The sequence below is a fragment of the Lactuca virosa genome, chromosome 3 (assembly GCF_052849685.1).
Source record: "Lactuca virosa cultivar CGN04683 chromosome 3, Lactuca_virosa_CGN04683_v6, whole genome shotgun sequence".
In the NCBI taxonomy this organism is placed as follows: domain Eukaryota; kingdom Viridiplantae; phylum Streptophyta; class Magnoliopsida; order Asterales; family Asteraceae; genus Lactuca; species Lactuca virosa.
The window spans coordinates 275,855,165-275,867,620 of record NC_136428.1 but is presented as its reverse complement, the minus strand read 5'-3'; the positions used below and the strand labels follow the sequence as shown (position 1 = coordinate 275,867,620).

Genomic DNA, 12,456 nt, shown 5'->3' with positions numbered 1-12,456 from the left:
TATCATTAACTCCAAAATAAAGAGCCTTGAATACTAGAAGAAAAACACCTATACCTAACAAGATTAAGTGAATACCTAAAATTGTGGTCATTTTATTTCTATCTTTCCATACTTTATTGGTAATCACTCATTTCGTGCTAATTTGGTATTTTCTTCCGTAGTCTCCTTGATTCATTTCTTTGTGGAATCATTCAAGAACTCGCCTCCAAAAAAAGTTAGCCATTAATGGTCGTTGCCGAATTCGTTTGTGAATGGTTGAGTGAATCTGGTTTGCAATGTATATCGACCATAATACAATCTCATATCGAGACAATGGAATACACATGATGAATAAATAGATCGATTCATTTATGGATGGAAAATGTTTTGATCGTTTCTAGTTTGTGTTTTTTGGTTGTTTGGAAATGTCAACCCACCCCACTAACCTAATATATTTTTTCAAAAACAATGTTAACCTTTTATAACGCACACCACCAAAACAAACTATCCCGCCTACAATTTCGCATCGAGTAACATTTACCATATCTTATATGAAAGAGAATCTCAAAAGTCCAAAGTTAGAACGAAGACCAAAATCAAAATATAATACAACTTTCAATTCACAAAGTACAACCAACAAATATGCAACTTAAACATGAATTTATATAAAACTAACATGATTAAAGTCCAAGAAAATGAGAAGAACAATTCATAAATCATCTAAAAAACAAACATTTCCAAAATGGGTCAAATCGTATATACACAAATCCTTCACATTCAAACCAATCTCACCATTTCCTAAATGAGCAACAAAAACCCAATAATGGCTTCATATGTTCTAGCCAGATGATGATGAAACATGATTTGCGATGACCTTCTGCGACATCACCACCGGCCCACTACCGCCGCCGCCATTGCCGCCAGCGGAGCGGAAGGCTGCCGCCTCTTCAAGGCGGCTCCAAGTGGCTTCTCGTTTGGCCATGGTTTCTTCCTTTCTTGATTCATCTTCTTTGAACTTCTTTGAGCATTCTTCAAAGAGTTGTGAGTCAGCATCCAAGAAGATCTTTCTGACATTCAAAGTCAAACTTTGAACGGCTTGATTCCAATGAGTTTTTGTGTTTCTTTCTAAAGCTGGAAATATTATTGGCAAGATTACTTTCCGATTTTGTTTGATTAAGGTCTCAATATGATCATTGTTCCATAGGAATAATGCTCTTTCTGCCACCTGTGTATTCAAGAAATAGCAAACATATTTTTATTAATTTGTTTATTATAGAAAGTAGAAACAGTATTGTACTTTGAAAAAATCTATACAGGTATAGCAATGTCATCTATATACAAAGTAATTTTCACATAATTCAGGAGATTTTTAAAAAGTATAATATGTCATAACCATTTAGGTTATTAAAGTTTGAAATTTTGTTTTGTTTTAGTTATTCCTTCTGATTTTAACCTATTTCAACAAGTTAAGCTGCTGAGATGGCTACCACCTGTCGTCTATGTGGCGTATACATGACACTAAACTGCTGACATCATCAGGTGTTAAACAAACTAAAAGCATCCCTCTCTCATTTATCTTTCATTATTGAAGTCAAATGAGAGACACCTCTCTCATTTATGTTTTATATTGAAGTGAAATGAGAGAGGGACATTGTCATTTTGTTTAAAACCTGATCATGTCAAAAGTTTGGTGCCATGTATACGCCACGTAGGCGACAGGTGGTAGCCAACTCAGCAGCTTAACTTGTTGAAATAGGTTAAAATCAGAAGGAATAACTAAAACAAAACAAAATTTCAAACTTTAAAGTTAGAAGAAATTGTTGCCAATTTATGATACTAATCCTATTATAAATACTCTTCAACTATCACATAATCGAAAAATCAAACTTACTAAAAGTATAACCAATTCTACATAGCTCTACGATGGACAAATAGGTAATTTAACATTTTAGATTGGGTTAATCTCATAAAAGACCTTATATTTTGTGTTTTTTTTCCAGATTAAACCTCAAATTTATTTTTTGCCTGAAAAAAACCTTGTATTTTTTCATTTTTTTTCCCAATCTGGCCTTTTTAGTCATTTTCTTCCAAAACAAATTGTAAAATGTAAGGGTTTTTTTCGAGAAAAACTAAAAAAGTTGAGGATTTATTTGAAACCATTTAGAAGGTTGAGGATTTTTTCGGAAAAAATAAGCTCTTTTTCAAGCAAAAAATAAAGTTGAGGTTTAATCCAGAAAAAACACAAAATATAAAGTCTTTTATGAGATTAACCCTTATAAATCAAAACATGAAAAAAAATATAAAGTCTTTTATGAGATTAACCCTTATAAATCAAAATATAAAGTCTTTTATGAGATTAACCCTTATAATCCAGAAAAAAAATCTTCCATAATAGCACAAATGAGGAACCTTGCATACTAAAATCAACATAATCACTTCCATGTAACTATACGATGGACAAATAGGTAATTTCACCTAAACACGTAAAAACAAAATGCAACCTTTTCATATTTAGAGCTAAACATTTTTGTATCACCTCTCACACATCAAAACTCAAGTAACTAAAGCATGAAAGTAATACTTGTCACATATTTATAAACCAAAAACAACACAATTTTATAAAAATCAAAATCATACCTGAAAATGTGAACTGCTTAAACATCGAGCAATCTGGCGAAATAAAGGCACCATACATCTTTGAAACTCTGGAGGCTGAGTAGCTTCCAAAACCTCTTCAAGTTCACTCAAAAACATAACTTCTTTTGAACTATTAGTAATTGGCCAATACTTCAACAAACCCCTAATAACCGTATCCGCAAGCTTACAATCTTTTTCAACAAATTGTGTAATACAATACGATATTTGTTGGTGATACATCGGTATACACTTCGGTTTATGAAGTGGTATCAAAGCACGTACTAAAAACAACTTATGTTCTTCCTTTAATGGCAATGCAAATCCATTAATTATACTCCCTAAAATCTCCAACAATTCGGCAATTCCATTATGCTTTTCGGTTTCAAACACGAATCGGAAGAATATGTTGTTGATTGATTTTCGGATAAAAGGGCGATGGACCATGAACTTTCCATACATTCTATGAAGAACAAATTTTAGGTATTCACGTTCACGTGGATCTTCCGAATCGAATAAATCTAACCATTTTAGAACGAAGGGTTGATCGATGTAACGTTTGGCTAGTTTTGGATCGGTTTCGGGTGATGCTACAAATCTTAAGATGAATTCATAGACTAATTGTAAATGAGGCCATGAGGGATCCATTGAAGGCTCTTCTTCTTCTCCATCAAATGTTTCTAGAATTTTGTTGTCACGTGGTTGAGGGGTGAGTCTTCTGAAGATGTTTAGGGATACCATGTTCACGATTTCTTGCATAACGGTTTCGGGGAACTTTCCACTTGCAGATGAGACATAGTCTACGAGTTCTACTAAGGTTTGTCTTTTGATTTCTTTTTCTTTTAGGGTTTTTGTGGGGTCCGTGAAATCGAATACAACACAACAAAGTTTTAGCTTTCGGATGAATAGGTTTTGTTTTTCGGAGTTTGGGACATCTTTGAAAGAAGGTAAGGCTTCGTATGAAGATGATGATGAAGATGAAGATCCGTTTAGTTTTGATGTTTGAGGTTGGAGAAGCTTTTTGTTGTTTGTGAGTTTTGGGGGTGTGGGATTTGAATTGGCGAATCGATTAGGGTTTGGGTTTGAATCGTTGTTGGGTCTTGAACTTGTGGATGTGTTTGAGGAAGAATTAGGGTTTCCTTGATCTCGATTATCGTGAGATTTGGGCTTTCTTGGAAGCCGATTAAAGATCTTATTGATCATAACTTAGGCAAGAAAGTAAAGTTTTCTTGCTAGCCTAATACCAAATTAGCAAAAACCCTAATCAGTTTTGGAGTCGAATGGTTCTAATTAGTAACAAAATGTGGGATTAACATCAAGAAATCCCACAAGAAGCCAATTTCATGAACGCGCCTTTGAATTACTTCAATTTTCCGGAAAACCAAGGCAAATCGTAGTTATAACTTACGCTTAAATCAACCGGAACTTCAAAGTTGACTTCTTCTGCAAGCAATTAAAAGAAATTGAAAATTAAAAGGGGGAAAAACAACCTAACAATGTTGAATGATTTTGTTTATCAAGAGCACAATTACAGTTTTTCTTTTGAAGAAGAATCAAGTTTTGATTTTTAATCAGAATGAGTAGAAATAGCGCATGGAGATGAAAAGGGTTTCTTTCATTCATCATCATAGTTGACTAAATACTCTCATTTAGATCAAAAGTTCAAAACACAAGTTATCAAGAACACAAGTGTATAGTTTTTCTTTTGAGGAGAAGGGTCAAAATTTGATTTTTAATTAGAATTACTTGAAATAGCACATGTTCATGAAAAGGGTTTCTTTCGTTGCACATCATTAGTTGATTAAAGACTCTCATTTAAATCAAAGCACAACAAGATCTGGGGTATGATCTACAAGACCCACATAGCATTCTTGAACACGAATCTTCTACAATTACCACATGTAAAAGAAAAGGCAAACAGATGAAGACAAAAACAACCAAATTACATGATTTCTGGTACAGAATCCATGAAAAGCAGGATAAATTAGAAAAAGAAAAAGGGAAAGATAGCATACTTACATGAGGTTTTTCTTGAAACCCGGTGTAAATCAAGATAAAAGGGCATAAGAGCATAAATCCTGGATCACTGATACAATTTTGAAAACGATCTCAATTGGGGAGAGAGATGGGAAGAGTAAGAAGAAGAAGAGAGAGAAAATGGGCTATATAACTTATAGGAAAGCGATCTCTGGTTCTATCTGTATGGTTCGCTAAGAATTTAGAAAAAGGAAAAGGAAAAGCAAATTGTTTATTAGAAATGAATAAAATTGCTCTGAAAAGGGTTTCTATTCTCCAAGTGCCGGGCCATCTTGGTTGATCAGAATCTAGTGAAATTGAAATTCAATTTCTTTCTATGGAGGAATTAAGTTAAAAATTAGGATAGAATTTAATTTCATTAGAATTGAAAGAGGATTTTCTCATACAAAAGATCTCAACTTTTCTATCATTATCATTTTTGTAGATTCCCAATTTTATTTATTCTCTTTCATGTTAAAAACCCAAATTTCTTTTAATGGATGAATAGGAACATATTAGAATGTTGGTTTTTTTTTCCATTCTATTACAAATTTTTTTTAAAAATTGTTTCATAATTTGATCGATGTATGTTGAATATATGATTGTGGTACGAAATTTTATAAACAGGGGTCAAATTTTAGTACACATCTAAAATATCTTTAGTGCTCTATGATTTAGGTGGGTCATGAGAAGTTCGGCGTGGATTGTCAAAAGAGTACAGTTTACCTTCTTTTTTATCATTTATTCTTATTAAGTCTTTACAAGTATTTCACTTTAGGTTTTGATTCATGTTATTCTAAGTGATATATGAGTGTTTATGGAGTCATGTTGAGTCATGATATGAACCCTTAATGGTGAAAATGTTAATGTTTCGGTTTGGCACTTGGAAACTCATTAAAGTTGATGTTTTACATGGCCTTGTTTTGAATATCGGTAAACATTCATTATCGATGGTTACTCGTAAATAAAATTTGTAGCGATTGATATGCGAAATTCTATAAGTAAGGTATGGGGTTCAAAATCTGACATGTTCAAAATATTGTTAGTGTTTTACGATTTACCCATATGTGATGGCTCGGGACTATTCAACATGGTTCGTCCAAATAGTATACTTTACCATTTGTTTTAAAATGTTTAAGTATCGTGTTGGTTTATTTTAGAGATAGTTGGTGTTTGTGCTAGATCATGTGGTTTTGAAATCTTTTTATTAATAGGCTTCGTGGCATTGAAGAAGAAATGTTTGGAATATTGATTTTATCATAAAGTGTGGTGTTGTCAGTGAGATTAAAAGGTCTATGTTGATGTTCTAAAGGTATGTCTTTTTGGATTTGAGGTTTGAATGTATGTTATGCACATGTTTTTATGTTGGAACCTATATAACGTTAGTATTGTAATGAATGTGAGTTATTGAGGTTATAATGAATGTGAGTTATTGGGTTAAACTTGGATCATATATCATCATTTTGGTCTTGACTGGAAATTCACATCTTTCCGTGGTGGAATTAGCATTAATAGTATCGTATAGTTCAATTATGGGCATGTTGGGTCAAGAATGAAACTTCAAATTAGTGGAGATGGTTAATAGTTTTCTTGTGTTAGCATCATGAGAATCTATTTGATGTCGGGTAGTTTTGATATATAGAGATATTCGTAAGATTGTGACTTTGGTGATTCTCATTTCGGTATATTGATTATGATGATTATAGGAAGACAAATTTGTTACAAATAGGTTTATTGCTTTTAAAGACAACTTGAAACATTTAATAGTGAAGATTAGAAATTGGATTGTTGATTATAGGAAGAGAAAAAATAAGATAAGTCGGTGATTTATGATAGATTGTATGAGATTGTCAAACTTATTGATGAGGGGACGAGATCTCAATAACTTACTAATGAAAGAATCAATCTTACTATAAGGTTGTGAGATATTGATAAGTAGAGTTGTTAGATGTGGCTTGGAAAGCAAGAATAAACTAGGCTATAGAATGTGATGAAAACTCCAAGTACTATCATGGAATTTTAAAAAGAAAAAGACAGGGAAATGTGTATTAAAGGTGTTTAGATGGAAAATGAGTAGATTAAAAAACCTTGGCGAATAAAAGATTAATTTTGGAAATTTTACAAAGATAAATTTAATGAGTTTCATGGCATCCAAATATGTACTCAAAATGAGAATTTTAATTCCTTCAAATTAGGTCAAAATGGTAATAACGAACAACATGTCATGATGGAAAGAAGTCAGACATGTAGTATCATAGTGTGGTAGTGAAAAGGCTCCAAGACATGATGGCTATATTTTTTCCTTTGTAAAAAGGTATTGGGATTACTTAAAATTGGATGTTTTTTGCTTTTGTCGAGAATTTTTTTAAAACTAGTAAGATCTTAGTTGGTTGTAACTCTTCTTTTATAACTCTAATCTCGAAAGTACCAAATTCGGTCAAAGTTAAAGATTTTTGAACTATCTCTCTAATTAGGGTACAATATAAGATAGTTTCCAAACTTTTTGCTTTGAGATTGGCTAAAGTTGTAGATTATATTTGTGAGCTCTTAACAATATGTTTTTGTTAAATGTATATAGATTTTAGATTGTATGTTATTAATTGGTGAATGAAGTAATAGAATGGTACAAAAATAAGAAGAAAAAGTTGATGATTTTCAAGGTGGATTTTGAAAAGCTTGTCACTTGCTTTCTTGGAAGTAATTATATTAGATCATAGATTTCAAAGGATTTTCACAAAATTGGATTAATTGGATTAAAGCTTGTTTGGAAAATGCTAGATGTTCGACGTTGACAAATAGGAGTCCTACTAATGAACTCCCAATGAAGTCTGGTTTGATACATGGTGACTCGATGTCTATTTTTCTTTATTTTGATTGTTAAGGGTTTAAATTTGGCGATTGAAGATGTTTTAGAGGTTGATCTATATTGGAGGCAAAAAGGGGAGAAGAGGTTTTGGAAGTATCATATTTTTTATGTAAAAGATATGATTTTTCTAGGGGAGTGGACCAAAACAATATTTTAAATATCATATCATTAACATTTTTTTTGGTGATTTTGTTCAATTTCAGGCTTGAAAATTGACCTACACATGTCATATTTTGATGATGTTGGTGTGAGTTCTCAGCTAGTTGACCTGATTTGCGACCTTAAATCGGCAAAGCTTCCTTTTATTTGTCTCATATTTTCTTATGTGTCTTGGATTGACAGTTGAAGCTAATATGATGAGATTTTTTGGGGTGGAAACAAATTACAAACATATTTTACAAGAAACTTTCAAATTAGAAGGCATACATGATATCTATTAGGTGTCGAGAGATGCTTTTAAATTCGGTTTTAGGCTCTTGTTATGCATGTCATTGTTAATAAATACTTGGAAAGTGCCAGATCTAGATTCTCTAAAGACGTGAAATCAAGGACCAAAAAAACTATATTGGATCAAGTAGCATGTGATTTTAGCAAGTAAATAAAAAGGTGGACTCGATATTGGCTCTTCGTCATCTTTTAATAATACTTTATTATACAAGTGAAGATGGTGTTTCTTGAATGAAAATCAATTGTTATGGGTTATAGGCATAAAACATATTCATGGAGTTCATGGTTTGTTTGATAATATAGGTGATTCAGTTTCTACAAAAGGTGTGTGGAAAAATATTGTAACGTCCCGAAAATCACAACCAAAATTTTCATTTTTAAATTATATAAAAACATAGTTTCCAGGAAAGCTATAACACCCGTGTTCCAGATTGGTTAAGCTTACTTTTATCAAAGACCAAAGATGGAATGTTGGAGGAAACTCTATGCCACGACGTGTGTAACGACGTAAAATTTTCAAACAATTTTTCTCATTTTAAAAACAAAATATATCTTATTTCATCATTCTCAAAATCACATGTGTCTCAAATGTCAACAACTAAAACATAAATCCCATAATCATAAAACAATCTCTCGCCAGTGTGTACAATCATGTCGGTGCCTTGCCGCGATCCTCGGAACTACCTGAAACACATAACACATAACACGGTAAGCATAAAGCTTAGTGAGTTCCACAAAATACCACACACAGCTCATTAGCCACTCGAGGCTATAACTCAATAAGACCCTCCGGTCAATGTGTCTCAGTGGGACCCTCCGGTTCCACAACTTAGATGGACCCTCCGGTCCCTCAACTCAGCAACTCAATATAATACACAGTAAACATATCACAAAACAAATATCAGGATATCTCATTACACAGCTCATGCACATAAGACCCTCTGGTCACACATAAAATTACCACTCAAGGTAAGTATAGTGAGAAGACTCACCTCGTAAGCTAATGAATGAAAATCTCGTACTCGGGATCTCGAACTCTACCCACCGGTCTAGCCTCCGCCTAACACATAATAATTATCCCTAATTAATCTTGGCCCTCAAGAAGCTAGACTAACCCTTCTACAACTCACAGAAGGGTAAAAGACCATTTTACCCCTCCAAGGCTTAATAGTCCTCAATCTTGACCAAACCCTAAAAGTCAACAAAAGTCAACAGTAGGGAGTACGCTACGCGTTCCAACTCCCTACGCTGGGCGTACTCGGCTGCTATACAGAATCGGGGGTGCTCAACCCCTACGTTGCGCGTACTGGGGTTACGCCCAGCGTACGCCCCAGTTTCACTCTTCTCACATATATGGTCTTAATCAGTTAAGACATAAGCTCATATCTCAGATCTGGACTCTCTAATGTCTCTTAATCCATAAAGTCATCGAATTTAAGCCTTTGCATGGCTGATTAGTAACCATCCTCCAAAAATACACACTCTTTTGTCTCAAGGATCTCATAACTCATGCATGGAGTGATTTCACCAACCAAGATTGGATTTTTATGGCATAACACTACTCATACACTCAAAAGGGGTTGGTCATAGACTCTGGAGTTCAACATCTCATCAAGACTCCACCTTTATGGGACAAAACCCTAAAATGCTCAAATAACATGCTCATAAGAAAGGAAAGGCATAGTCTGAAGCTTTATACCTCAATAAGAAGCTTCCCTCTCAGATTTGCTCAGATCTAGAAGCTTGGACTCCAACTTTCCTTCTTTAAGGCCTTCTCTTCTCTTCAAAACCACACAAACACTCTCTCAAGACTCAAACACACACACACACGCTCTAGAATGGAGGTTAGGGCACTCTTAGGGTTTTCTCTCTGGGAATGGTGGCCAGAAATGAGGCCATCATATCCCTTATATAGGGGACTCACCCCAAATTAGGGTTGCACTCTGGGCCTAGTACGCCTAGCGTACTCACGGGTACGCCCAACGTACTAGGTTGAAACATCCGAAAAATACAACCCAAAAATTTCATTTTCAAAATCATTTAACAAACATAGTTATCATCGCCATGGTATAAGATCATAAAACATGTATCTCAAAATCTCATAAAATCTGTCATCGTAACACAATCTCTTATAAAACATCAGAGTAAACTCCCAGGCTAAGAAAACTGTGGTGTGTGCCGTGCCATCATCTCGAGCCCTTTCCTTTGCTAGCTGAAGTACCTGAAACCGAAACAGAAACTGTAAGCATGAAGCATAGTGAGCTCCCCCAAACTATCTCATACCAAACAATAACACATATAACAAATATTGGGCCTTGCCTACTGCATCGGGCCCCGCCCGGCATCGGACCGAAGTCCTGAATAACTTGGGCCCCGCCCACTGCATCGGGCCCCTCCCGGCATCGGACCGAAGTCCGGAATAAACTGAACGTAACATTAGCATGAACATATAACATAATCACATATACTGCATCGGGCTAGCCCGACATCGGACCAGAGTCCGGAACATATACACATAACATAAACATGCATGAATCATAAAGACATCAAGCATACATAACTACTTCTCGGGACCACCCCGGCATCGGACCGAAGTCCGGAACTACTATCATCTAACCGGGCCGGCATTGTGGCCGTAGACCCGTTCCTACTGGAAGGAAACTCACCTCGTATGGCTGACTGCTGAAAAACTGGGTGAGGGATCCCTATCTGCTGCTCCGGTGACTCTCCGGCTATAATTCCATGACAACACTTAATCAAAAACTAATAATCCCTCTTAGGGTAAAATGACCATTTTACCCTCCTGATCAAAGTCAACGCCAAGGTCAAAGTCATCTCTCAGTCAACCCAACTCGTCGAGTCCCTCTACCGACTCGTCGAGTTCAAACGGTCATAACGTCGGGACATCTCGATTCTACTCGTCGAGTCTCTCCTTGGACTCGTCGAGTTCTTTTGTTTCCTAGTCTCACTCATTTCTAACTCGCCGAGTCATCTCCTTAACTCAGTGGTTTCACTCATAATCAAAGAAGGGTTTAGGGACATCGATCTGACTCGTCGAGTTCCAAGAACAACTCGGCGAGTTCATTGCATGCTCAGATTATACAATTGATCCTAGGTGATTCCACTGCCTCAAATTCATAGATCTTGACTCATTAGGCTAGAATAACACGTAAAGTTGCTAACTTTACGTGCATGCATGATGCTATGAAGCTAAATCACCCAAAACAAGCTAGAAATGAGGGTCTAGGGCATAGAATGGGATCTTGGCTGAATAAAGGTGGCAACTTTGAGCTTCTGGAGCTCAAGAGTGCTTGGATCTAAAGTCCTTACAGTCCCAAAAGCTCTCTTTCCCCAAATTTAGTTTGGAAAGGACCCAAAAGTAGCAACAAACAAGCTTTCATGAAGATATAAGTGAAAATAAGCCAAGGTATAAACTTTATACCTTCAAGAGCTCTGAAATGAAACAAAAACTCTGGATCTCCTGCCTCTTCTTGAATCACCAATAGATCTCTTCTTTCTCCTAACTTCAATCACACAAAAATGGAAAGAAAGGCTTTAAGACACTCAATGGGTGCTACGTTTTCGAGAATGGATTGTGGAGGTGATGGAGGTTGGGCTGAAGACTCATTATGTTGCTTAAATAGGGTGCAAACCCTAAGGATTAGGGTTTCCTCCTGATGGACCTACTCGCCGATTTTATTTCTGACTCGTCGAGTAGTCCACTTAAACCCCGCGGTCCAGCTCGCATCTACTTGACGAGTTAGGGCTACCAACTCGTCGAGTAGCTCTTATAAAATGAACATTTAGAGAATTACTTTCGTACCAGGAATGGGGCGTTACAATTCTCCCCCACTTGTCTTAGACTTCGTCCTCGAAGTCTGCTGAATCTGGAAACAACTCCGGGTAATGCTCCCTCATCTCCTCCTCGGGCTCCCATGTCCACTCTGAACCCTTCCGGTGCTGCCACTGCACCTTCACTAACTCTACTCTCTTGTTCCTAAGCTCTTTCACCTTGCGATCTAAAACTGCCACTGGTCTCTCGATATAGTTCAGGCTATCGTCAACCTGAATGTCCTCCAGGGGTACCAATGCTGAATCATCCACTAAGCACTTCCGCAACTGGGAAACATGGAACGTGCTGTGGATCTGGCTGAGCTCTGCTGGAAGATCCAACCGATAAGCAACTCGACCCACCCGGGCAAAAACCCTAAACGGACCAATGAACCTGGGGCCCAGCTTGCCCCGCTTCCGAAATCTGATAACACCCTTCCAGGGTGACACTTTCAGGAGGACCATATCGCCTACCTGAAACTCCAAGTCCGAACGCCGCTTGTCGGCGTAACTCTTTTGCCGACTCTGGGCAGTCTGGAGCCTGCTCCGGACCTGCTGAATTCGCTCCGTGGTATTGAGTACTACCTCCGTACTCCCCATGACTCTCTGACCGACCTCACCCCAACAGATTGGGGTCCTGCACTTCCTCCCGTAGAGCATCTCGAAGGGAGGTTGGTCTATAC

The 12,456-nt window shown here is 36.4% G+C and overlaps 1 protein-coding gene across 1 annotated transcript; it reads right to left on the bottom strand.

Moving 5' to 3' along the window:
* Window positions 1-557: 557 nt before the first annotated feature.
* Window positions 558-4,925, bottom strand: LOC145167210 (serine/threonine protein phosphatase 2A 57 kDa regulatory subunit B' theta isoform-like). Its single transcript, XM_079086334.1, has 3 exons — window positions 4,633-4,925; window positions 2,617-4,056; window positions 558-1,204 (listed from the first exon to the last, which is right to left on the bottom strand). The coding sequence occupies exons 2-3, from the start codon at window positions 3,814-3,816 to the stop codon at window positions 818-820; spliced, it is 1,587 nt and encodes a 528-aa protein (XP_078942460.1). The 5' UTR covers window positions 3,817-4,056; window positions 4,633-4,925; the 3' UTR covers window positions 558-817.
* Window positions 4,926-12,456: the final 7,531 nt, after the last annotated feature.